The sequence below is a fragment of the Epinephelus fuscoguttatus genome, linkage group LG5, assembly GCF_011397635.1.
Source record: "Epinephelus fuscoguttatus linkage group LG5, E.fuscoguttatus.final_Chr_v1".
Taxonomy (NCBI): Eukaryota; Metazoa; Chordata; class Actinopteri; order Perciformes; family Serranidae; genus Epinephelus; species Epinephelus fuscoguttatus.
This window is the reverse complement of record NC_064756.1, coordinates 24,648,550-24,675,551: the sequence shown is the minus strand read 5'-3', so window position 1 is coordinate 24,675,551 and position 27,002 is coordinate 24,648,550. Positions and strand designations below refer to the sequence as shown.

Sequence of the window (27,002 nt, the reverse complement as noted above, 5' to 3'; positions counted from 1 at the left end):
ACACTTTTTGAAAACCCTACATGCTTGCAAAGAAATGTTAACCTCAGTGATTAAAGCAATATTAACATAAAATGTCTTTTACTATTACCTGTGACACGGATTTCATGCATATTTAACTCAAACAATCACATACTGGTATTGTAGCTGTAAGTATTCGGACGTTTCCTGTCACTGCACATTTACTAATTAGGTTAATGACGTGATGATTAGCGTGCTCGTTTCGAGTTTAAATATTTCCGACAGCACTTGAAGGCATCCAAGGAGCTGCCATACCACAGGTGCGCAGAAAGACTGTGGATTAATTTCTTAAACACAGGGCCTAACTTTGCCAGTTTCATTACAATAATTGATGTAAACAGATAAACAATCCAAAACTGTGTACAGGATCACTAACTGTGCACCTGCCCTGGGCCCTCAGACTCTCAGGGGCCCCACAAACCCTTGATGGCAATATGTTTGTTTGTTTATTTCTGCAGTTTTGTTTAGATATATTTGAATATGCTCACATAAATCAGTATTAACTCACATGACAAGGGCCTTGAAGCAGTGCATTATTACCTGATCTTGAGAGCCTGCTTTGAGGAGGGTCCTTGTGTCTTAAAATTATGTCAGATGACTTTGTGCTCATATGGTGCATACTCCCAAAGATATTATGTTTGTAATCAAAACACACACACACAAAAAACTGACTTTCCTGCAGTATATGAGCATAAGAGTGCTGCAGAAAGTGGGAGGAATGAGAAAGGTGGGGCCAGCAGCTCATGTTTTGCCCTGTGGCCCCCAAGCATGTTAATCTGGCCATGGCAAAGGGGGGTGAGGTGGGCGTGGGGGAATCAATGCAGTACAGGTTTTGTTTGTGAATGTTTAGGTTAACAGATGTTCTGAGTTGTGAGGGGTCATGAATTAGGAAATGCTGTACAGTAACTCTCTTAAGTCAAACAAGATGTCCTAAAGCAAATATAGCCTACCTCGTTCAGTCAAATAAATGCTAGACTCTCTTTACTATAGTATTGTTCCTAACATTATTTCTAAATAGGTCCAGACAATGTGTTTTACTTATTTTATAAATTGAGTTACATGCACTGATGGAATCCCCTTTTTTCTGTCCAAGTTAAGGTCATAAACCTTTACGGTCTAGCCTGGACTATATATCCTAGTAGGCTTAGATTGTCATATTCATTATTTAGCCTAATACATTTTTATGACTTCTGTGTTGCAGAAGAGCAGAAATTTACTTATATGCCTTTTCTTTCTTTTCTTTTTCTTTTCTTGTCTATTTTATTTGAGGTAGAAAAAGATAAAAGCCTAGTCTCAAAGTTTTTATTCAGGTTTTGGATTTTTAACAGTTTTTTTTTCAGCTTTTTAAAAACATTTTTGAAGGAATTTTAGTCAGGCAAAGAAAGACAGGCCCGGGGTCCTTCACCACTGCATGACGTCACTCAGCTTCCTCGGTCCTCGGTGGGGAAAACGTGGGGTTTTAACTTCACGTTGTGTGTTGGAGTTCCCATCAAAATAACGCAAGTAGGTTTTGTCATCAGTCGATAATACCTGTTGTAGTTATCTTATACTTCTGGTTAACATTGTGTGCTTGTTTCGTCACGAATAACTTTCAGAATCACTCTTAAAACTAGCGAATTAGCCGCTAATGCTAACTGATACTGAGCATCAGCTAGGAGCCTGGTTATCTAACTGTTTATATAGCTGTCTATCAGTGACTGACTATAATTAACAAAACCACAGTACTATATTATGCAATTGCTGTTAGAAATAATGTTAGCAACTGTTGTACAGTGCTTGCTACCAGCTAATGTTGGCTTGTTACTGTCAAACCTGTGCTGTATCTCTGACTGGTCCAGTTCAGTCTGTCATGTTTCTGTCCTCAGGGATCATTAAGACCCGCTGGCACACACTGACCTGTCAAGTTGACAAGAATGGAGTACATGCAAGCTCCTGCCACAAGCAGCCAGGGGAATATGTAAGTGTAAAAATATAAATGGTGTTTATGTTCAAGAATCTGCTGTACAGTGTGAGTCCTGACACATCAAAGACCTTTCTCCAGACTAACATGGTGACATGTCACAGAGAAAAAACATCTGCAACTAGTAGCAGTGATGCTCGGCTCTATTTAAAGGGGCCAGTAAGTCATAACAATATGTCATCACACCTAAATGGTGTACTGCCATTATTAAAGATATTCGTGTTTGCTGAGTTAAGATGTTCACAATGAGAAAGGTTTGTTATATATTTGCCTCTCTAACAAATTAATTAAAGCCAGCATGTCCCTTTGTAGTGGCTGACATGTTATTTAAGTATGCAATAATAATCAATAATGGGATAGGTGGGAGATTTTGCAATCTGTCATAGTAAACATAAGGTAATATGTGTGTTTCAACATAATGAATCATATTGTCTTACACTAAAAGCACTGATTATTGGAAAACCATTGACAGTTAATTGCTGCACAGCAGTACATTCACAAGCGATGAAGCACAAAACCATCGGCTGTCTTCACCAAGCATCTTGTCTTTTCATTAGGAGTCCTTCGACATTGCTCCAAAAGAGCTTTGTCTGAAGCTCTGCTCACATAACTGCCGAGTGCAACCTTAACTAGGACTTGACATAGAAAGAGTTTCTTTGAGCCAGTTCCCATTCAAAGCACCATGTCGCTGGGCTAACATGTCCCCAGTCTGGAGGTAAAAGGCGGCGAGAATTTGGGCAGGTTGCTGTTTGCGTGCTTGTTCTTATTCTCAAATGTGAAAGCTTCCCACTTGCACGGTACACAGTACGTGTTTTCTAAACAGTCTTTGATTTCAACAGCTCTACAGCACAATTTTAATGTCATTTTGACAAAACCATAGACATCTTAATGCTCATCGCAAGGATTCATGATTTTATGTAGATTTGAGCTGTCTGAAAGTTCAGTGGCATTGCATGTTAAAGTTACCAGAAAAAAATGACTGTTAGAAAGATGAAATAAACTTTGGCATGCTTCAGCACTGTCAGCACAGCAGTAATGTATAGTGCATGTTAGGGCTGTACTGAATAGTTTAAAGCTTCATTCTAGCATTGACTTTCAAATTCTGAATCAACATTTAAATGCTGCACAGCCTTCTTGTTTTGCATGTCTTCTCAGTCTGTTTGAAGTCAGTATTTTTGCATAGATAAAGAGAAGGTTACACTTATATGATTAGTATTATAGTATTTATTAAATTAGATTCCAGTGGTGGCTGCGTGGGATTGTTTCTGACTCACGTGATCCATTAGTAACTCCAGGACATTGTGAAGTCCAAAAGTCCAAATTTATTGAATAAGCATAAGGACAGGAAAGGAAGATGGAATCATTTCTAAAATTCACATTTTTATCTAACAAAACATTCTGCTTCAACCCATATTTGTTTGAGTTGAGCCTTTCTTTAAAAAACATTTTCACTGTGGTCAAAAAACACACAGAGGGAGGAAAGTACCTGTATTAACAGGATGGTCCATCAGCAGTCTAACAGCACCATAAATTACATTTATCCATCACGGAAAATTGATTTGATGAAAAAAAAGACTTACTCATTTAATGGATTTGTGAAACAGGATTATGTTCAGTGGATTTGTTTTAAGGGGAGTGACATCAGAAGTTTAAAGCTACATTCAAAAATCTCAATAGAAGCTTCGCATGTTTAAAAACAACAAAACATTTGGTACAGCCCTAGTACATGTTGTGATTATTGAATAGTCTAAAACTAAAAAGAAGTCCAACCCAGAGGTGTAAAATGCCAAATATTTTTTTTAATTCATTTTTACCAATGTTGCCTCTTCTCTCCTCAGCCTGTGCTGTACCTGTGGCACCCCGATTCCTCCCAACCCAGCCAACATGTGTGTAGCCTGCATGCGGACTCAGATTGACATCTCAGAGGGGATCCCCAAGCAAGTCACAGTGCACTTCTGCAAGCAGTGTGAAAGGTTGGTTTCATGCACCTTTTTTTATTCATAAGCAGAATCAAAAATACCTTTTTATGTGATACATGGATGATATCATTACAACGTTTACAGGTATTGGATAAGTCTTGTTGCGAAAGTTGAGGCTTAAATGAACATCTTCCTCTTTGATGCAGGTATTTGCAGCCTCCAGCCAGCTGGGTGCAGTGTGCCCTGGAGTCCAGAGAACTACTGGCCCTTTGCCTGAAGAAAATTAAGAGCTCCATGACCAAAGTGCGTGTGATTCTTACTAAACTTCACAAAGTAGACAAAAGCATATTTGCTCTCATAAAAGATGTAAAATGTATATATATCTATATCTATATCTATATATATATCTATATCTATATCTATATAGATATAGATATATATATATATATGTATATATGAACATTGCAGGTATAAATTCCAGGGTGTCTTCTGTCCCCTCCTAATCTTTCCAGAATTGTCATGCTAAACTATTTGTTTCAGTCTCATGGAGCTATTTAGCTTATTCATTTTTAATTCTATTATTATTTTACTTTTCAAAGATGAGATTATTCAAGGTTTTTTGTAGGAGTGTGCAGAGGAAAGAGATATTTATTTGGGCTACTTTGCAGTTTCAACAACACCCCTCCCCTCACAGGTGCGTCTCATTGATGCTGGCTTCCTGTGGACAGAGCCACACTCCAAAAGGATTAAAATGAAAGTGACCATCCAGAAGGAGGTAAGAAAAAAGGGTGGAAGTGATAAGTGCGGGAGAGTGACATTCAAACTAACGGATTAAAAGTGATAAGTGACCTGAGAGAGGCAACATATTTTTCATCTAAAGGTTATCTGGGTTATTTCTTCAGGTGGTAATTGGCAGCAAGCACAGTGCATGTTTGAATTTAAGCTTTCTTATGTAGGAAATAATAATGCCAAGGTGTGACATACACCCAATTAAGATAAGTGACATTCTGTGACATTAAGAAATGGAGTCGTCTGTTTCTGACTGAGTTATGTGTGTTTGAGAGAAGAAAGTTTTTCGCCAGTGGCTGTCATCGCATCTCGTTGACCTTTAGCGAGAACCTGAGTCCTGTGCTTCTCAGGGCCAGCTCTTTTGTTTGTGCTGTCGGAGTGTCTGTATAACACCATCTCTGGATCCCACTGCTCAGATGTATCTAAATGACTGTGAGTGCAGAGTTTTTGTCGCTGTTTGCTGTATAGTTAGGCATATGGTGCAACTTGTTGCTGTCCTTGCTTCTTCAGGTGATGAATGGCGCTATCCTGCAGCAGGTGTTTGTGGTCGAGTTTGTCATTCAGTACCAGATGTGTGACGACTGCCACCGCGTGGAAGCCAAGGACTTCTGGAAGGCAGTGGTTCAAGTTAGGCAGAAGGTAGGAGTCTGTGATTTAATGAAATATCCTTCTTTTTTATTTTGGTTATCTCCTGTCTTACTGTACCTGAACTCTATTCACATTTTCAACTTTTTTTAAAATATCTTTTTTAATAAATTGCACCTGCATGCATGCAGTATGCTCACGTTTAGGAAGTATTTATTGATTAGTTGTTTGGTTTAACATTAATATCCATTTTATTTTGTCATAAATCTGCAAATTTGGTCATCCAGGTTTGCAAAAAGGGCTTGAAAAAGTGCTCATGCTCTGGGCTCGAAACATGCAAGGAAATTTATACTGAAGGGCCACAAAGGCACATATTCCCAAAAAATGTTGGCTGATTGCATGTTTGCTTCTGCACCCTTTAATTGTAACCATGTATCTCCCTTGGTTCCTCTCATTTTTCCATTTTAAGTGTACTCTATTCACCCTTTCTTTTCACAATCCTGCAATTTTGTATTGATTTTGCAATGGCATGTTAAAAACTGAAGCTATGCTCGAATGTTTTATGTAAAACAAACTTAATGCCCTTAGTGTTATGGCAGAAAATACAAAACTAAATCCTAGGGTTGTACTTCTTTGTTTTATCACTGATGTGTGCACCCAGACCAAGCTTAACTGCAGTAGACTGTAGACTCATGAGATGATGACTCAGAAACAAGCAAGTTCAGTCCAGTTATAGATTAAAACCTTCAGCCTCTGTTACCTTTTAACTTCACTAAAATAAGCCAAGCTGCCCTCGGTGAATATAATTCTCAGCACCATTCCAATATAAGCCAGAGTCACTTCTCTTCACTGAAAAGCTTTTACTCTGTCTAACTATACAGGAAGTTGGGTATTAGCAGCATGATAGAATCAACAACAGTCTACTTGTTGTCACTTGTTTCCCAGCAGTGCTTTGCTCCCAGGATGTGTCCTCCCAGCTGCACTTAATATCAATATATTATCAGACAGCCTCAGGGGATGAAGGTCTTAACTGGAGTTGTGTTTCTGAAAGGTCAAAATGTGGTGACAGGTTGTGGCAGATGCAAAGTTTCATACCAATGACTGCATAAATAATTGGGGCACAGGGCTGGCAGGATCTGTATGAATGTCTTTCTTTCTGTATTTCTTCACAGACTGTTCATAAAAAGACGTTCTACTATCTAGAACAGCTGATCCTCAAGCACAAACTCCACCAGAATGCCCTCAACATTAAAGAAATCCATGGTAAGTCAGTGGCATATTGTTTCATACACACCCTTTTCCCATGTATGGTAGCACACACATCTTTAGAGGGAGCGACCTGCTGTATTCCTCAGGGCCTCTCCCCGAATTACACTGAAAAGTGGGAAACTTGTCTGATTCGTCACCGGCGTAACTAATGCGGATTAGAACTGAGCAGAACATAATGATGTGTCGAGTGTTAATTACCTCGTACCAGACGGCAAGCCATGCATGCATATCACTGGCACCAATCAGTCCATACAGCTGTCCTCGTGTGGGCCTCAGAGGAGGGCATGCGTCGTGCATCTAATCAGTGTGCTGTAATCAGAGCAGGCATGCCACACCGGAACCCTGCAATGCAAGCTTGATTCATACCCCATTTAGAGATGCTAACTGCTACACACATACACACAGGACTCACACACTCAGGCACACGTGCTGTGCATTGAGTGACGGCTCAGCAGCAGCTCTCTGCACTCTTGGCCGGGACTGTGAAGTGGAGTTTTGGCTGGTGGCGTAATCTAAATCATCTCCATATCTCGGCAGGACTTAAAAAGCTTTACAAAGGTTACAACATGTGGCCACCATATTTTCTCCCAGCTTCATCTGCTCTCGTGTGTGTGTGTTGTTTGCATGCATATGTGTTCTGCAAGGGCGATGACCCGTGAAGTGCGCCTGGGATGAACTTATTGATGGAGAGGTATTTGATGGTATTTCTCTTCTCTCTCAGAGGGGATTGATTTTTACTATGGCTCCAAGCAGCATGCGCAGAAGATGGTCGACTTCCTCCAGTGCACCGTGCCCTGCAGGTGAGCAACGCCTCAGTCTGTGTCTCCTTGAAAACATCATCCTCATGAGTCTCAGTATTAGAGCAGCATTCCCATTTTGTTTTAATGCTAATCACAAGAGGATTCAAACTGATTATGGCTGCCTACTCTCAGTCTTCATCCAGCGATTCAGACACTCATGAGCAAATATGGCAATGTCACAGAAAAATAATTTGCTGGTGGGTGTGTATTAAAGTGTGGGTTGAAGTGAATAAATGTCTTAATAAGAAACTGCATGAACAAAGAATATAGCTTGGAAATACAGTCCCAAAAAAGCTGCATTATTAATAAAAATTCAAACATTATATAATGAGTCACCTAGATGTTTCCGTGACCCTCAGCAGTTCAGACGAAGAAGTTAAGGCTCATTTATTCTTCCTTCAGATATGAAAACAAATGCATTCATTTCAAACCTCACTACCCACATACCTCCATGCGTCCTTTTGTTGGCATGGATACAACCAAAAGATGGCACTAGAAGGCCAAAACTTTCTTGCGACAACAAACATGTTGACAGTAGAGGAGGTCGTCAGCGGAGGTCATTAAATACAGAGAACAGGACAGAGACTTTTTTTTTTTTTACAATAATACTGATTCATCATGCTCTGCCATTTCTCCACCGTGTCTTGCTGTTGTATCTTGCTGTCGTATCTTGCTTGAACTACGCCACACTGCCCCCACGATCTCTGGTGGTACTGTTGCATTTCATCTGTACTCGTTAGCTTTCAGAAAACGTGCACAAATATGGATGAAAAGACCGCAGAGTACAGACAGAGGGCGCTGTCTGTGTCCGTATCCAACATTGAACATAAATGAGCCATATGACTGCACAGTACACATTTTTTTCATCTTATTACATCCAAGCAATTTTATGGTTATGCTATGATAGGAGCTTTGCTGTGTCTCTGACTGACATCTGATGAAAATAATAAACACTTTATTCCTGTTTTGAAGGTCAAAGACATCCCAGCGCCTCATCTCTCACGACATCCATTCAAACACGTACAACTATAAGAGCACCTTCTCCATGGAGATTGTACCTGTCTGCAAGGTATACAGCCATGTGATTTATTTGTTTTAGAGTTAAGTTCAGACAAGCCAGAGCTGTTGTATTCCTTTGCACGTCATCTCTGAAGCCTTTGCGTTGTTAGTTTAGTCAAAATGTTGCTGTCTTATGAAACCTGAGGCTGGCCCAGAATCTTTCATGTTTGTTCTTGATGGTGTCAGGTGATAATAAATGAAACTCAAACTTAATCTACCCTAATACATTGCAGGTAAGGCAGGGTTAGATATTCTTGTCACTTTCAATAGTTCCTTAATCCCATTTGACAAGCAGCTTTACGTGTCTGTTTGTAAGAGCAATATAGAGATGTGGGTGTGTTTTCATGGCATGTTTGAATAATAGGGGTCACACAGGGTAATTATAATAAATGAAAACAGGAATCAGAATAGTGCTTTGCTCGTCGGATTTTTATGTTTTACTTTTTTAATCTGGCCTGTAGGATAACGAGGGCTTTCTTTTCCCACACATTGTGAAGTTCTCTAGCGAGTCCAGTCTTTTTACTTTCTCTTCGACCTCAGTTTGACCCCGGGTTGTCTGGTTTTGTCTGGTTTCCAGGACAACGTTGTGTGCCTTTCACCACGGCTGGCACAGAGCCTGGGGAACATGGGTCAAGTGTGTGTGTGCGTCCGTGTCACCAGCACCATCCACCTCATCGATCCCAACACCCTGCAGAGTGAGTATTCCTGCTGCCAGAGTACTGCTGAGCTTTAACAGGTCTGAATGACACCGCAGTCCAATTCAAATACAACTTACACTGTTGTGGTTTGATGTAGCGGTGGTGTGGTGTATCTGGTTGTTGTCAGCGGAGTTGAAGTTTAAATCACTACGCTCACAAATCCAGTAATGTGAGCTCTGTCTAAAGGAATTGTGAAAGATCTGATGAACAACACGTCAGAGGTTTCCAAAGATTTTCATGCTCTCTAATGAGGAATTAAGCTCAGTGTCAAGTGAATACAGTACACAGGGGGAGTAAATGTTCTTATGTACTGTCGTCCCATTGTTGTTACTTAAAGTAAACAAAATCAAAAATGTATCTTGAAGAGCCCTTGGAGCGCATGGATCTCTGCTACAGTCAAATGCCCTATCTCGCATTGATGAAAGTGCAACATTCAGAACATTGATTTAGCAGCAAACTGCTATCTGATCGCTGCCACTCTGCACTGCACTACCTGGCCCACGTGTGCATGGGAGAGCAGGGCTCATATGGGGATGATACAAGCACCGGCATTTGACTTTTGCCATTGTTAGCTGTTAGCTCTGTTGATAACACCATCCAGACCCACAGTGGCAAGATGACACATTGTCATAGAAGCGCAATGCCAACCCTGGAGTTACCACCCGGTGACAATGAACAAACTCTCGTTAGCACCCATAAGCTCTGTCAGCACTGTTTTGCTCTGTCAGCACTGCTAGCCGTGACAGTTTTGCCGCTGCCACTTTCTCGTGACATCTGAGGTGGGTGCTGTGTGCAGGCAATCAGGCCCAGACTATGAATGTTGTATATTGCAAAGTGAAAAATGATCTGTGTTTCTGCCCGTGTTTTTGATCCGCTCCATAATGTAGTGGGTTCTTCCTTGGCCCATGCTAAGTCATTTACCAATGAAAAACCCAAACCATGCTCTGGCTCCAGCTTTTCACATATGAGGAATCAGCGTGTTTCTCTAAATCATTACAAGTCATTGTAAACTGAATATTTTGGGTTTTTTGACTGTGGCCTCTGAGGGGAAAAAAAACATACTTTGAAGACATTATCTTGGACTCGGCAGCACAGCAATGGGAGCTTTCACAGATCTTATGTAGTTGAAGCACTAGAGCACTCACTTCATTAGGACTGCAACAAACATCTTCATTAATATGTAAATTATTTCCTTGACTATTTGATTAACTGTTTTGACAGAAAATTGTGCAAAAAAAATCAGTTTACTAGGGCTGTCCCGAATACCATGTTCATGGCATCAAAGCTTCAGTGAGAAATATTCTCAGTTAATCAAAGCTTTGATGGAGGGGTGGTAAATGAGAGACAAGGACTGTGGGGGACAGTCAGTCGATGTGTCTGAAACAATCAACTAGCCACTTTGTCACTTGACTTTATGGGGGTCATTATTACATCTTCAACATTGTTTTACATCTTGCTAGCCCATCTGAGCCCAACATTCAGGTCAGCCCTGTAGTTTGTTATCACATTTGTCATATAAGATAATATTTTGGCTTGATAAATGACTCGAACAGTTAAAGATATGGGATTCAGGATTTTCCTAAAAATGAATGTGTAGATTCGCACTGAAGTAATCCCTCTCAATCGTCACTTATGACCCACTGGCAGTGTGTGGCGGAGTATTTATCTGCAGGGACATTTTCTTCTTATTCTCTGTCCTCTTGGACATTTTGGGGCGTGTACACCCACAGCACTCAGGTGGGGTCGGGGCTTTGTATGAAGGTGGCGATCAGGTGCCAGACTATCAGCAGCAGACGTCCAGGAGACACAGTGCTAAAAAAAAATGTATGTTATGATTTATACTTTGTCAATCACTGCCACAAATTTTGCATTTGTATGCATTTGTGTCTTTGAGTGTTTAACAGGAAATATGATAAGCATTTCCTGATTGTTACCATGGTGATATAACGAGTCATCGCTTGAGTGAAACCCTTCAGTGCTGCACTAAGCTGACCCCAGTCTGCTGACCACATGTTCACCACAGCCGTCGAACTCAACAGCTTCCCTGTGCTCTCCGTCACAGCACAGCATGAGACACACTCAGAAGAAGAAAAGCAAAAACAGATTTTGTACGCGCCGTCACAGCTGAGGCAGCTTATTTGAAGGCATTTCTAATCAATACAAGAATGCTGACAATTAGCGGCGATGTGTTTCCTCTGTATCTGGTGTAATCACTCGTTATGCGAGAGGCTGAGACGCTCCTCAGCAGAATTCTGACATTTTGTAAGCGGCACACACGTTTTTAATTACTCTTCAAAGAGCAGGCTATTTTTGTTGCAGAAAGTTTGAGAGCAGTCTGAATAGCCGAAACAGCCTTGAGGCAGAGCTCTGTTCGGCAGATTTGGGCTGCAGTAGGCAATTAACTGGAGTATTAAAAATATTTGTGTGGCTGTTTGTCTTCTTAAGCGTGTTTGCAGTATGGACAAAAAACACATCATTGTTTCTGGTTTATTTGGATTATGCACAGATAGGAAAACAAACTGACAGATTCGTCAGATTCATATCATTTTAAGTACCCTGAAGGCTTTTAGATAAAGAAACTTAGAATATGTTGAAGTTTGAGTTTTCAGAAATTAAACAATAAAATGTGACTAATTCCTTGAAGAGCTGTCAGTGAAATAATGATGGATGAAGTGCACGTTTTATCTAATTTCCAAGGTTTTTAACTGTCAGGTAAAAACGAGAAGGTGACGTATAATTTGTGCACATGTTTTTGGCCGTGAGCTCTAATGATGAATCTTATCAGAGTGGAGCTGTCAGTAATGAATACATAAATAATCTCTAACTCACTAGTTGCTGAGGTGGACGGGAACACATACTGGCGCAACCCCTTCAGCAGCCTCTGTAACCCACGGCAACTGGAGGAGTTCATCGTCATGGACGTCGACATCATCAGAAACCAGAAGCTGGGCGCCGGAGCCGGAATAAGGTCCAATAAGGTGAGGGTGTGTTTGTGTGTGCTGTTGCGGAACAGATTGCATTATGGGTGGATCATCGCTTTTCTCTTGGAAGCAAAATCAATAGCGAGGCATTACATTATCCCTGAGTCTGAATGCGGGATTCAAGCCAAGGCGACAGGAACACACACGAGTGTTTGTTCATATGGCGTAGGGGATGCGGTTTGTTCGCTTTCTCCTTGCTCTGAATGTTTAATCAGTGTCGATGCAACTGTCTGAACAAATTGGAGGGGAAGAAAACAAGATATTGTTCCAACGGCTTGAAACAACACTTATATCTCCTCTTTGTGTATTTATGTGTTACAGCACACCCTGGCTGAGGTGTGGGTCCAGAAGACGTCAGAGATGGACACCAGTCAGCAGTATCACTGCCGCACATTCCTGGGCCATCTGCTTAACATCGGAGACCTGGTGATGGGGTGAGTGTGAGGGGCTGGTGAGAAGTTTAGATGTTGGTCAGGTTGGCTTTACTCTTCATGGCTCATTTACTTTTCACCATTCAGGTTTGACTTTGCCAATTCCAACATCAATGATGAATACCTGAATAAGATGAACCCTCACTACGTTCCTGATGTGGTAAGACTCAACTCCTCAGTGAACACCTGGGCCTCCAATGATGCCATGAGCAACTACCGTCTACTTGATTAACACTGACCTCTAGTGGCAGCATGCAGTACTGACTGTAGATATGATCCCATCCTTGATAAATACTACATTCACATGTAGCATCAAGTTCAGAACAGAATATAGACGGTCCGTTGTGGCGTTATGATTTGAACAACCTGATTGTGGTCTGTCACAGGTGCTGATCAAGAAAAGCTATGACCGCAGCAAGAGGGTGAAGCGCAGGAACTGGAAACTGCAGGAGATGGCGAGAGACCGTGAGGGCATGGAATCAGATGATGAAAGGTAGGACAGCAACTCTTACTGTCTGAATTAAAGCTTCAAGAATTCATCCTCGCAATCACAGCCTGTCGTTTTCAAAAGTTCTGTCTAGTGTGCATGGCTGATGTCTACCAAGTCATCTTTAAAGGATAATGCCAGCGATGTTATAAAAGGATAAATAATTCTCTAAAGTAACTCTGTGTTTTAGTTTATTAGCGAATGTTACCCAAACAGGACTGAATAGCGCATTTATTGGGAACTATTTTCATACTCGGAGAGATGCATATTAGATGCTCTAATGAGCATGTACAGCAGCGGAACTGTGTTTGTTGGAATTACAATGCCCGTGTTCATCGTAATGAAAAAACAGGTCACCCAGTTCAGCAGTGAGGCTCATTTATGTGTTTGATACGTTTCAGACGACAGAAAATTAATCAGAAAAGTAATTTTGCATCTTTTTTTGTCATCAAATAATTGTTTTAATCATTTTTTAAACCAAAAAAGTCCAATATCTGCTTGTCTGAATGCTTTTAATGTGAAAATCTCATGCTTTTCTTTGTCTTACATGATGATAAACTGACTAGCTTTTGATTTTTGGACTGTTAGTTGGATAAAACATACACTGAAGATGTGACCTTGAGCTCTAGAAGATTACACTGGGCATGTTTGACCTTTTTCTGACATTTCATTGACAAAACAATTATTTGATTAATTGGTAAAATCATGATTAGACTAATCGTTTGTTAGATACATAAGATACAAGATTGTTGCAGCTGTAGTTGACAATAAGAAAATGTAGAATATCCCCAGACTTATTTGTAAATGTCAGAGTGCTTGGAAAAGTTCTCATGAAATATCCTTACAAAAAAACAGCTGCATAAATTTAGAACAACTTGTCCGTAGAAAATACCTACCTAAATAAACAAGCGATTTATCCTTAACTTTATTTTGTACGACAGGATATTAGGGTCATTGCAGGTTAAAAAAATAAATCAAGGAGGAGGAGGGTGTACTATTCCAGGGGGAAAAAAAAGCTAAATTTCTGAGATAAAGTTGTAAATTTTACCAGAGAAAAAACTCAGATATTCAAGCATGAGAGTTTGTGCTTGATCCATTAATTCACCACAACTTTGTTTCTCTTTATAGTACATTACTTTTGTATGAGGCCCTGAAGGCATTTTTCTCATAAATTTATGACTTTAATCTTGGAAATTTTCTTGGAGTTTTTCCTCAAAATATTACCCTCCTACCCCAGCTCCATATTTCATTCTATTTTATTGTAATGTATTTATTTTAATTTTTTATTTTAACCTACAGTGGCCCTAAGTTGCTGTTGTAATTTTGAGGCTCAGAGGAATGCTTGAAGATTATTTTCAGTACAAATTAAGCTCTCACAGAAAATAAGAGCAAACACTTGAAAACTTAAATGGTGACTAAAAACATTTTTTTTTGTTTGTTTAAACACAAGAAAAGTATAGGAAACAAGTCAGGAAATAGATGTACAAAGGATAGCATTTAGCAACAATGGTGAAAATGATGCTGTAACACAATCAAATATAATACATAGAGGTACCATTATATTATGAATCAAGGGGGGAAAATATATATATATATATATTTTCAGTAAAAAAGGGAATCATTTAGGTAAACAAATTAGGAGCACAAAGGCACAAGGTATGAGATATTAAAAGAGCAAAGACATAGATATAGGTGTAGCACAGACATGACATTGTTTTGTTTAGTAATAATGTGCCAAAAATACCAGGTATCCTGTGACTATGTTTATCTCTGTAATGTTGGTTTCCCTTTACCTTTCTTTGTCCTCAGACAATACCAGGACTTCCTGGAGGACCTGGAGGAGGATGAGGCTCTGAGGAAGAACGTTAACATCTACAGAGGTGAGCAGCTGGACACCACCGTCCTGTCACTGCACCAGCATCCAGAGACACATCAGCCCTTCTCTTGAGGATTGTTGCCAGTGTTGCAGCTTAAATAGTGTCACATTAGGTTATTATAGATGATTATTGCATTTTTATTTTTTATTTTTTTATTTCAGATGCATCAAAGATCCCAGTGGAGAGCGACACCGACGATGACGGAGCACCACGTATCTCGCTGATGGAGATGCTGGAGGAGCTCAGCCTATCAGATGCAACAGGAGGAGAGGGTGCCGACATGATGACGGACTAGCAGGTCGCCATCTTGCCTGTGTGACACTGACAGCTGACCTGTCAAATACAGGCCCGCTGTTGATACAGTGACACAGTTACACACAGGGCTGAACTGACAGCAGATTGAGGACTGATTGACTCAATGACACGTCATGTTTCATACTACAATCATCCACCGCTCATCAGATGCTGATGCAATGACTCATTGCAGTTAAAACCCACAAACTGTGTTATAACGGTGCCACTTAGTAACAAACGTGTTTCTAAAGTACTGTTTTCCCCCTTTGTCATATAACATTTTGAAGTGATTTGGAAATGGAGTGCCTCTAATCACTATATCAAAATAAATATTTGTCCTAACGCACACTTTTCGGAGACATTTTCTGTTAGGAGATTTAAAAGACACTAGCTCAGTCCCAAATCCTTACTGCACACTAATTCTTTGCAGTAAGTACTATGTGTGACATCAGATGGCAAATCACTGAGTACTTGTAAAGCTACTGCCAATTAAACTTCACAGAAACATTTTTTTCCAACGTTTAATCAGGGCCCGAGCACCAACCGGTATGTTGGTGGTGTGTTTTACATAGATATATGAAAATTTGGAGGTGCATGTGACACAGCAAGATGTCATACCCTAGTCAGCATTTTTCAATAAACTGTGGCACTTACGTGTATTTTTTGCCATTTACAGGGGTCATATTTAAACACACTCCTCCTGGAGATTTAACCCAATAGACTTCAAATTTTGTCTAGCATCTAAAGAGGTTTAAAATGAAAAGTTGTTGAAAGAGTCACAGACTTTTATCCCAAAATTTAGTTATGTATAGCACCACCTACTGGCAACAAGTAAGGACATGTTTTATACTTCTTCTAACAAGACAAGACACAGGAAGCTGTTGTATCTTGACTATATGGATGGTAAATGAACTGCACTTGTATAGCGCCGTTTTAGTCTTCCAAACACTCAAAGCTTTTACACTATATGTCACATTCTCCCACTGACACATACATTCACACCCTGGTGTTCACCTACCATACAAGGTGCGTCCTGCCCAGTTAAACATTCACAAGCACTCACACACCGATGGCACAGCCATCAGGAGCAACTTGACATGGTCCAGTCTGCCCCAGATTTCACATGCTTGATTAGAGAGCAGGCATGACGGGATCAACATGCCCATATTGACTCATAGTCATTGCACCACCTATTGGCAACAGGAAGTAGTATGTGCTCTCTAGGGCCACATAGTTAACACAGGAAGTGGGACACAATTTGCAATAGTTAATTTCCAGCACCACGCAATTCATGCAGGAAATATCTGAAGGCCCATTTATGCTCAACGTTCGACACGCAGCCTTCTGTTTGTACTCTGCGTTCATTTGTGCGCGTCTTCTGAAAGCTTATGGAAATGGACGAAATGAAGCAGTACCACCAGAGACCATTGAGGCAGTGTAGCAAAGTTCAAATGAGATATAACCGTAGGTGACAAGGAAGACATTTAAATAGGGCAAAAGGGAATGACTTGGTAATATATATGTTGGTGTGGACTCTGAGTCATCCAGGTCAAAGTAATCCTAAGTGCTACATCGTAGGCAACTGGACTTGCTTGAGTCTCTTTAAGACATTTCACTTCACATCCAAGAAGTGCCTTCACATCACTTCACATTCACGTTTCACTTCTCTTGGATGAGAAGTGAAACGTCTTAAAGAAACTCAAGCAAGTCCACTTACCACTTTTATGACCTTCTTCACTGTTGCCTTGTTTGTTGTTGAATGAAACTTTTGACTCTGCTCTCTAGTGCCATCTGTTGGCTGAACCTATACCATCATAAAGGACGCATGGAAGTATGAGGGCAGCCACGTTTACAATATTTGAAACAGATACATCTATTTTTTTGTTCAGCAGTTCGGCAGTCACAGAAATGCACAGCTGCGTTGACCAGCGTCCCACCAGCGTCCCTGACATGACAAGGTGCGAGTGCCTGTTCATTGCTGCTTGCAGCTTCAATACATATTTAATTTCCAAGATTTTTTTGGCACTATTTCGCCACCATCCACAATTCTATTTCAGTTTACCTGATGTGAGGAACTCCTCCTTTGTGCACCAAGGGAGAATAGAGTACATCAACAGCACATTCAAAAATCAGTTCATACTGTCTGCGCTGAGTAGACTTTATTTTGACACTTGAACACACAATACACACCTAAAACCTGTGTAGAATCAATATGTGGTGATTTTATTGTCAGTTTCTCTGCTGCTCATATCCACCAGAGGGAGCGTTGGGCCTCTAACAAAAGAGAAGTTATGTATGTAAATAGCCACAGGCTGAACCTGTTAATGGCGTCATTTGACTACTGTGGACATTATTCAAATACTCACTCAGCTGCACCACCTTTTCAGGCAGAGAGAGTGCCGGGCTGTGCTTAGGTGTGGGCTGAAGGTGGAGATGTAAATTAGAATCAAGGCTGCTCTGAATAACAGTGATGTTCTCATGTGATCTGGAGTTCAGTGCAACTGATTAGAACCATAGCTCATGTGCAAGCAGTCGTCATTTACACCAAAGGTACACACAGACATACATCCAAATGTCAATGCAAGATTTCACACAAGCATTTACAATGGGACACTTTATACCCAGAAATGACCTTACACAGCTCAAGTAGCTAAAAACTTTCAGATGGTGGGCAGATTTGATATGGCCTAGTACATGATACTATTTTATATATAGTGCTCATGGAAGTATTAAAACACAACACAATGTAAAAATGGAAAGCACAACACAAAATTCTACATGTTAGAAGGCAATAAAAAGGTGGCGAGTACCTTGTGTGAGACAGTTTTTGTTAAAAACCGCTTTGGAGTAATTTAAAAAGGCTTGAAAGAGCAGAGTAAACATTTTAATAACATACTTTTTGGATGATCCCTGATGATTTTGAGAATGTGAAACTGTGGAAGTTGCTCACACACGGCCTTCTCCTCAGCTGCAGCCATACTTAAACGTAAAAGTTGAAGATTTGAAGACGTTTGGTGTGTTGCATGGCTGTCCAGAGCTACTAATGCGAGGCTTCGTGTAATTTAAGACACCAAGAGTGTGTGTATCACAGGGTGTATTAGTCTGTGTGACATGTCTCACGTTTGAGTTTGAAGAGGGAGGAGGCAGGCTTGTTTTTCACAACCTGAGCTGGTTGTTAATGGAAATCTGATCTACTTGGGAAAGTGAATGAGGTGAGTCCCCTATGGGTGTTTGTGTGTGAGTGTGTGTGGATTTGGGCAACAACAACGCAGAGTAGGGGTTCTCCTTTTTTTTCCTGATCACCCTCCTGTTGACCTGCTTTTCTCGCCATATTTGCAGGTGCACAGACAGAGACCTCATGACCCAACGGCTTTGTCTCTTGCCCCCTTTACCTAATTTCTTCTGTTACAGACCCAACATCACTCAGGATAAGAAGACTGGTGACATGTTGGAGGAGCTTTGATTCCCAACATCACTTGAGATAGAAGGATCTGAGGGCACTAATTTCCAAAATGGAGCAGGTCAGAGCAGTTGATGTAAAGAAAGTCAATATTTATAATACAAAGAGGTGTCAAATCTCTGCAAACGGAAATATTTATTCATGCCATGTGTCCAGCATTTTGAACCAGGCCTTAATCCTTGTGACGCTGACAAAATCTTAGTGAATCATGGGTAACGGGTGCGCCGCGGTGGCACTGTCTGTGTTTACACATCAATATTGCATAGTGTTGTCAAGTGCAAGAACTGAGCAGGTCAGCAAACCCTGAGCTGATAGGAGATAAGATTTCCTAACTGTCTGTCTCAATGCCCTGAAACAAAAGGGACAGCTTCTTAGTTTGCACTTAGATTTCTTTTCTGGGTGGGCTTGTTTTGTTTATTCTCTTTGATTCGGCCTTTTTGAAGGCTCGGCAAAGAAGACAGGCCAAGTTAATTCTTCTCTAAATACATTTGTGTGTCTGAGTGTGCGTTAAGGCTTTGTGTGGTTTTCCAGGAAAAACATGAAGTCAACTCTAGTATGTTTACAGATGAATCAACAGACCGGTCACACAGCTCAGTCCGTTCTTGTATTATCATACATAACCACATATCTGCCACCAAAATGCAGAAACGCAAAAGAGCAGAGAGGAATGTATGATAAGATATTAGTCAAATTGTGACTTGAAGGACACATGGTCCTATAAATGCTGCATGCAGTGATGTGATCTTACAGAAGCACTCACAGCAGCCTGCAGAATATATTTCCCATCCATGGTTGATGGAGTATTCTGACCTTGTACTTGAGTTACCAATAGCACATGGTAAAAATACTCATTTACAAGTCATGCATTCAAAATCTTACATAAGTGAAAGCACAAAAGTATTAGCATCAAAATATACTTAAAGTACCAAAAATAAAAGTGCTCATTATGCACAATGGCCCATTTCAGAGTAATATATATTATTTTATTATTTGAATGTAATTTTTGATGCATTAATCGATCACTTTAATGTTGGAGCTTGTAAAGGTGGAAGAAATTTAAACTACTGTATGTACTGCGGGGTGGGTTAACCAATAATTATACAAAAGGCTTATGACCTATTTACACATTTAGATAACTGATACAAAATATAGATAAAATAAGAAACTAAAATGATAAAAAAAAAAAAAAAAAGTATGTTCGCCTCTTAAATAGAGTGAATTACCTCCTGAGACCCTGTGTCCTTATATTGAGACATCACATTTTGGGTTTACTGGACCTTTTTTCATTCTGCTTAACTTTGACCTGTTGTCCTCGTTTGTGGACACTTTTTGTGCCATCGAGTGGTAGTAAGAGCACGACACACTTATCCATGTAAGAACAAGATGCAATTTCTTAGTCTGCAGCCGATCCCGACTCAAAAGTGGACAAGATCCCAAACCCGATCAGATTTGATGGTTTACACTTGTTTATTTATGATTAATAATGTTTGTAGTTTGGTATGGCAACAAATTTGACCAATTTTAGCAACAGTAAGAAGCTAAGAAGCTGTTAATAAGTACTCGTTTGAGGACATTGGGACTAAATTATAATTGACAATGTTAAGTTTTTTTACACTTATTGGGTCCTACTGATGTAGTGAAATAGCAAGAGAAATTAAAAATGCACACTGAACAAAAGTTAAGGTCTCAGGAGGTAAAAGTATCCCAAAAAAGGAAATACTTAAAGAACAAGAACCTCAAGATTCAACATTCAAGAGGCTTTACTGTCAATTCTGCAGTTATGTAACAGACATACAGAGAATTGAAACATTTCACTCTGTGCAGACAGTGCAAAAGCATAAATATAAATAAGGAAGTCAAAGAGAATAGAAGAGACAATACAAAAATAAAATAAAATAATTTAATTGGTAATTAAAGAAGAAATTACTCAAAAAAATGCAAGAAATTAGTAAAAAGAGAAAACTAAAAATAAGAAAATTAGAAAAAAATAAGTTTAAAACAAACAAACAAGGAAATGACCTGGAAGGAGTGCTTACAATTAGAATAAATCTGTGACATAATTTTAAAATTTAATAATTATAATAATAAATATAGTTTTTCCCTGGCTTTTTTCCTTTTTTCTCCCGACTTTTTTTTTTTAAAGATTTTTCTTTTTATCTTTTCTTTTTTTTTTTTTTTTTTGCAATTTGTGGGAAGTTGTTCATTGCCTTTTCCCCCCATGTTTCTCAAAAAAACCCAAAAAAAAAACCCACCAATCTGCTCAAGGTTCAAGGTTTAAACACTTGTGAAAGGCTTCTGAAAGCAGCACAAGACAAGTGATGTCGCTCCAGGTTTCACAGGGTTAATTTAAAAAAAAATAAATAATAGGAGCAATGCAACGAGCAACCTCAAAATTGTACTTAAGTATAGTATCTGAGTGAGTGGTGCTATCCATCACTGCTTATCATAGAAGTGAGTCCAAGTGTTTATTGCTTGTTCATTTTTCTATTTAGTCTTTAACATGCAGTAAATAAAGATAGGAATGAGCAGGACTGTTATTAAATGGCGTCACAGATTACTGATCTGTGTACACAGACTGCAGCTGAATATTTATCTGTCGGAAATAATTTTTAAGTTCAGTGTAAGATTTCATATTCGTTCAATATTAAGTGTCCATATGGAGCTCATAAGTAACACTGTGCAACATCCCTACGCTGCGGTATGAGTGCAGACAGAGCAGTGTGATGCCTTTGCTGTCTCGGCTTGTTTTTCCACCCTGCTGCTGCTGCTGCTGCTGCTGCTGCCTACGTCAGAGGTGGTACTGCGGCGCAGTGTCGGGCTGCAGCATGGTGGGACAGATGCGCACAAGGATGCGACACGGACTGCACAAAGTTTAAAGATGCTGCACAAAGCAGCGGACTTCACATGACTGAAACAGAGCTGCAACCGAGACACCGACTCCTCCCTGTGCCTCTAATGCGAGGACAGCTTTTTTTTTTTGGGGCTGCGTAAACACACACTGGCCTATGTCCTCGGTCACTCCACCTGCATGATCTGTAAACCAGGTGAGTCGTGAGTGTGAGCACGAGTAGTGGGCGTGGTGTTGTCCTCATAGTCTGTATGACCTGCTACATATAGGCCAGCGGCAAACTGGTGAGGCAGCTTTTCGTTTACACAAAGCAGCGGAGCGGCAGCAGCGGGACGGGGCTGGTGTCTGTGGCTCGTCCTGTCATTATCTCTCAGTTGTAGATATCCAGGAGACCTCACGTCGGCTGCTAAGGTGAGTCTCAACATATGGATTCGGTTATGCACAATAAAGGATACAGTGAGCGCTCAAGGAATAGTATATCCCCTCTGATATTGTCTATTATCAGTTAACTGGGAAATAGTGATGAAATGCATCATTGCTATGTGCAAATCATTATTTATTACACCATCTTGACACAGACTTTAACTTCTGCTTGAGTTATTTTACATATTTCTGGGTCAAACTTGTTAATTAAGATATTTATGAAGACATGGGTACCATCCAAACTCGTATAAAGGATGCTGATCACCACCTAAATGCTGTCTGCTTGCTGTAACTTCAGCACAACAGTCCTACTGTAGTATTAAGGAAGTTAATTTGGTTACATCCTGTAGACACTGAAAAATGAAGTATCGTTTTTTTATTCCAGAGTACACCTGCACTTGTAGCGCACCTGTTGGCCCCGCCCCCTACCAGTGCAGCAGGATCTGTTACTGCCTGCGGCTATGCAAAACTTCAAATAACCTGAACATACAGATTTTTATCTACATTTTTAGATTTAAACACACACCGTAATTACTGCAAACAAAGCTTTAAAATAATTAGTCGGTCCTTATGTGAAAGTGCATGTCTTGGCCTGTGCATGTGTGTTGTGTAGGGGTGGAAAATTGCTCATTACCCTCCTCACATAGCATAAACGTCTTTATAAGCGTCCCATATGTGTGGTAACACCATGTACGTGTGCCAAGATAATAAGTGAGGACTGTTACATCCCCTGGGTTTAATTTCATTGGTGTTTCTAATGAATCCTGTAAGACCCTGAGCTCCCATGAGGCCCAGCTTGATTGCTCCCTCAGGGTTCTGCTGTGGGCTTGGAGGGGCTATAGGTGCACACCTAATTCCCTCTCACACCTCCTTATTGATATAAGCACAGCCACAAGGACTATTTTTGGACTCAGGCATTGTTTTCCATCATGTACCAAGTTGTGTGGAGAGCATCAGTATTTATGATTTAAAAAGATGAATATGTTATTATGATATAGTGCGAGCACTATAAAGAATTTTTTGTACATAGTAGTAGCCTGCTTTTTTTCCCCAGAGACAGTAAATTGCTTTTCACTTCAGTTTTCAATGGACCTTTTCAGGGGCCCAGATATTTGCATGAAATATTACACTTTTTACTTCACAATTTTTTGTCTAAATATCAAGGATCTACATATAAAATATGTATTGTTATAAATTAAACTTCCCAACAGTGTGTAAAATAACTTTATAACTTAATAACACAGGACCAGAGCTAGAAAGAAAAAGATAAGATTGGTTGATGCTTTACCGTGTCATTGGAGCAGTGAAAAATGTTGAGGCTAGCTTGGCTTTTACTGTAGCAGGCCCCACCTGTCTGCAGTAAAATGTTTCAGGTGTCATTTTTTAGTTTCATGTCTTTTCATGTCAAATGACTTGTAGCTTGTTGCTGTGTCGCTCGTAGTTTGAAGACAGCATCACTTCTGTATCTCTGCTGAAGTACCATTTTGAATGCAGAACTTGTAGTGGAGTATTTTAACCTTATGGCACTGACTCTGCTCATAACTGTGTACTGTTTTATTTTTTATTTACATTTTATAATCATTCTGCTCCAAATCCTCTGTCTTCCTCGCTAACCTTCTGTGTGTCTATCCTCCTTCACACCATCTGTTTCTTGAATCTAACAACACTCCATCTCCATTTCCCTTTCATCCAGCTTGCAAGATGAACTTCAAGAATTTTAGGGAGTACCTGGCCTGGCTGTACTACCAGTACCTGCTCATCACCGGCATCTATGTCCTGGAGCCCTGGGAAAAGTCCATCTTCAACTCCATCCTCTTCTCCGCCATCGCCATGGTGATCTACACTTCGTATGTCTTCGTGCCCATCCACGTGCGCCTTGCACTGGAGTTTTTCTCTGGGATCTTTGGTGGCCAGCCTGAGAGCACCATGGCACTCATGAACTAAAAGATTGAGAGAATATGGAGGAGAAAGAGGCAGCGACTGGGTGGATTAGCATGAATCCCCAAATAATTCCCTACAGCTCAACTCCTTATCCCCTGGAGCACCTTGAGCCCCTCTTTACACCACGTTCATCCCAAAGCACAGCGGTTCGTCACCTCAGCTAATCAAGACTGAAAACATGAAGATCTTAATGGAGTGATCTGGAAATCAGAGCCTTACTATCTTCTTTACATCCCAAACCCTCTGGCCTTACCCCATGGTATTAGACACACGACTGTACATTACTTTCACATCCTTGCTGTGAAATGTGTTGTGAAATGTTGTTTGTCCTATTTGTTTTTATTTTTCCTCATGATATGTCCTGTGTGAGTGCATACCACCTTTGGGTTTTGCATGATAGGGTCATTCGTGGGTAGTCCATTTGCATGCTCTTCTCACTACAGAATACTACTTGACTCTCTTCTTTCCATCATGACTTCCAAGCTGCAGTCTTTAAAGGGGCATTCCAATAATCTAGTTTGTCATTTTGATGAAAAAAAATTGTTAGAAACATATTAAAAAAAAGAGAGTGCTTGTAATTGAAGCAACAGGACCAAGATATCCTGACTTTAAAGACTTAAGTCAAAAACCTAAAACACTGCATCCTACAAGATCCATAATACAACTCAGCATGGTATGTAGGCAGACCTTCCTTGACTGGTTAATCCCAACATCTTTAAAGCCCAACACCCCAAATTCAGATTATTTTTCAGACTTTGGCTGCATCAGAAATCTTTATTGTGAAATGTTTGCAAGCCAACCGCCAGAATAAAAGTTGGTATTGTACATTTCTTCAAAGCACAGATATGTTGAAACATTATGTTTCTTTACATTGGTTATGGTTAGAAAAAAAAGATCATGTTTGGGTGGTACAATCACTGCTGGAAATGCAATTGATGGTTTGCTCAAAAAAAAAAAAAGAAAAAGACAAACAAACCAAAAAACCCAAAACACTTGAAACATGTACCAGTGTAACATATCCGTGGTTTGTAGAAATGCACAATGCCAACTAGAGATGTTATTAATTAACTGTTTTTACAGAAAACAAGAATTTTGACCAATCAATACTATCTGGTAAACAGTTAGAAATATATTAAAACTAGCACCATGGGGGGAGATGATGAGACAGCAGAGTCTGCTGCTGCCCACACTGGTGTTGTATGACGCTGCCAGGGCAATGCCATGATGCTTCTCCTGAGAGATGACTATGACTCCTCGAGAAGCTCATGACCCAAAAGGCAGAGGAGGACACCTATATGAGAGATCATCCCCCCTCACTGGATACTAATCCTCTTCACTGGTGGAAAGGTACAGCAAACTTTCTGTTGCTGCCATTACACAGACGGTCAGTTCGCAGTTTGCATGAGCTAACACAGCAGCAGCGGCTAACATCTGACACTGAGCAGTTTAACGGTACCAACAATCTCACACTGACACAAAGACTTGTTAGGTAATGTTAGCTGTGTGATGCTGACAGTTAGCCCTGTCACTGTGTGTGTGGGGGGGCCAGGCAGACTCTCTATGTCACTGGCACCGAGCTCACACTCCCGCAGCAGTGAGGTCATGATAAACAGAGAGAGAACAGAGCGGGACAAGGTGGCGCTGAGCAAAGCAATACAACCCCCGACCCCAGCCTTTTGATTAATGGTCAGTGATTGGTCAACGAGGGTCGGCTTTACACCTAAAACATTCTACATTAGCATCGCTAATGCCAACATTTTCCTCTGCCGACTGGGCTGATGTATGCACTATTTATTGCCCTCAAACAATCAGTGGAGCAAAAAAAGTTAAGGCATGGACACTACTTTCTGCTTTTAATCCCATAATGCACTGCATTGCAGTTTATAGGAGTGAAAATTACCATTGTGTGACTCTACAGCTCTCAGTGATGATGCAAAATGAAGATTCACAAGTGTCTTAAGTGTCTGAACAGAGTATGCTATTGACTGTTTAGTGTGTAAGAAGTAAACAAATGAACATGGGAGTGATTTTAGACACACCCTTAGGAGAGCTCCCTCTCAGAGCCACAGGTGACAAGTGAACTGAACTTGGTGTGTAAAATCAGTGGAGTGCCCCTTTAAATATGTGTGTGTTTATGTTTATCTGCATCTGTGACGCCATGTTAATTGCCCTCCGATAAAAAGGGAGTCAATACTCATCCCAACATTCTTGTGACACGCACTTAATGTTACTGGTTGATCTATGGTTTGGTATCAGAACCATTATCACCTTTTTAGTTGCCTTTATGCACCGTAATGCTAACTGGCAGGGTACATTGCACATTTCAAGTCATTGTGTATCTGACCTTTCAAGAGAGAGTTGGTAGAAAAGCCCAGCTCAGGGATCTGTTTGTGAAATTTACCGATTTACTGGTCAAAGTAAGTAATAAAATGAAATAACTGCATAGATGTGTGCCGAGCCCTCTCTTTATCTCCTGTTTTTTAACTGTCGGTATGTCAGGAAGGTGTGCTCGGCACTGAGCATGAGCAAATATTGATACAACACACCTTTGTGTTTTAGGCTTGGCTTTGTTAATGATGTAGCTTTACTCAATCAACAGCCTCTGAACTCAAAGCAGAAATGTTTGCTGTCACAGGCAAAATGCAAAGACTGCCGTCAAATTGGCCTTAATGAAAAGCAAAGCCTGACTGGCCGACCGAGAACCGTTTTCCTCACCTATAGTTGATCTATAGAGAACGAACCAGGGAGAGAGTGAGTCGTAGTGTATCTGGTAGCTGTGATGAGCATTGCGTTTAGTTGTGTGTTTAAGATCAGTTTTTAATATTTGTGCTTTGGGTCAAGGGCTTGCTGATAACAGTCTAATCATGATCTCTAAGTTAACTTTATTTATATGGAGTTATATATTTATATACACTGGTAAATGCTTGGCTGGTTACAATGTCAATTACCAAACTTTTTTTGTTTGATTATTTATATCTGTGTTCTCTTGTGGCCATAAGTAACACATAAATTGTTCTTTACTTTGTTTTCCACCTTAAAGTGCTTTTATATTGTTCCACGTTTGTGTCATTTCATTTCCGTTTGGTTAAACTGTTGCATAGTCCCAGACATTTCCTGTACCGAGAAAGAAAAGATCTCTGAGGAGCTTTTTCACCGTTCACCA

At 40.2% G+C, this 27,002-nt stretch overlaps 2 protein-coding genes across 3 annotated transcripts; both read left to right on the top strand.

Annotated features, from left to right (window-relative positions):
• The first annotated feature begins 1,392 nt into the window (after positions 1 to 1,392).
• Positions 1,393 to 15,513, top strand: nmd3 (NMD3 ribosome export adaptor). The gene is made up of 16 exons (XM_049577116.1): positions 1,393 to 1,521; positions 1,884 to 1,975; positions 3,817 to 3,951; positions 4,104 to 4,200; positions 4,592 to 4,672; positions 5,197 to 5,325; positions 6,444 to 6,534; positions 7,262 to 7,340; positions 8,313 to 8,409; positions 8,977 to 9,094; positions 11,930 to 12,075; positions 12,400 to 12,512; positions 12,597 to 12,669; positions 12,896 to 13,002; positions 14,806 to 14,876; positions 15,035 to 15,513. The coding sequence occupies exons 2-16, from the start codon at positions 1,932 to 1,934 to the stop codon at positions 15,166 to 15,168; spliced, it is 1,515 nt and encodes a 504-aa protein (XP_049433073.1). The 5' UTR covers positions 1,393 to 1,521; positions 1,884 to 1,931; the 3' UTR covers positions 15,169 to 15,513.
• A 5,745-nt stretch (positions 15,514 to 21,258) lies between these two features.
• On the top strand, positions 21,259 to 26,792 carry sptssb (serine palmitoyltransferase, small subunit B). 2 transcript variants are annotated; one of them, XM_049577467.1, is made up of 2 exons: positions 21,259 to 21,671; positions 23,592 to 26,792. In XM_049577467.1, the coding sequence occupies exons 1-2, from the start codon at positions 21,656 to 21,658 to the stop codon at positions 23,840 to 23,842; spliced, it is 267 nt and encodes an 88-aa protein (XP_049433424.1). In that variant the 5' UTR covers positions 21,259 to 21,655; the 3' UTR covers positions 23,843 to 26,792. The 2 variants fall into 2 exon arrangements, with proteins under 2 accessions (XP_049433424.1, XP_049433425.1); XM_049577468.1 differs by lacking the exon at positions 21,259 to 21,671 and adding an exon at positions 21,691 to 21,886.
• Positions 26,793 to 27,002: the final 210 nt, after the last annotated feature.

What these genes read in the sequence shown, in the direction of transcription:
- nmd3 (XM_049577116.1), top strand. Translation starts at nt 1,932, where the DNA reads ATGGAGTACATGCAAGCTCCTGCCACAAGCAGCCAGGGGAATAT. An exon ending in TTAAGAGCTCCATGACCAAA is followed by an intron (nt 4,201 to 4,591) that starts GTGCGTGTGATT and finishes CTCCCCTCACAG; the next exon opens with GTGCGTCTCATTGATGCTGG. An exon ending in ATCGGAGACCTGGTGATGGG is followed by an intron (nt 12,513 to 12,596) that starts GTGAGTGTGAGG and finishes TTCACCATTCAG; the next exon opens with GTTTGACTTTGCCAATTCCA.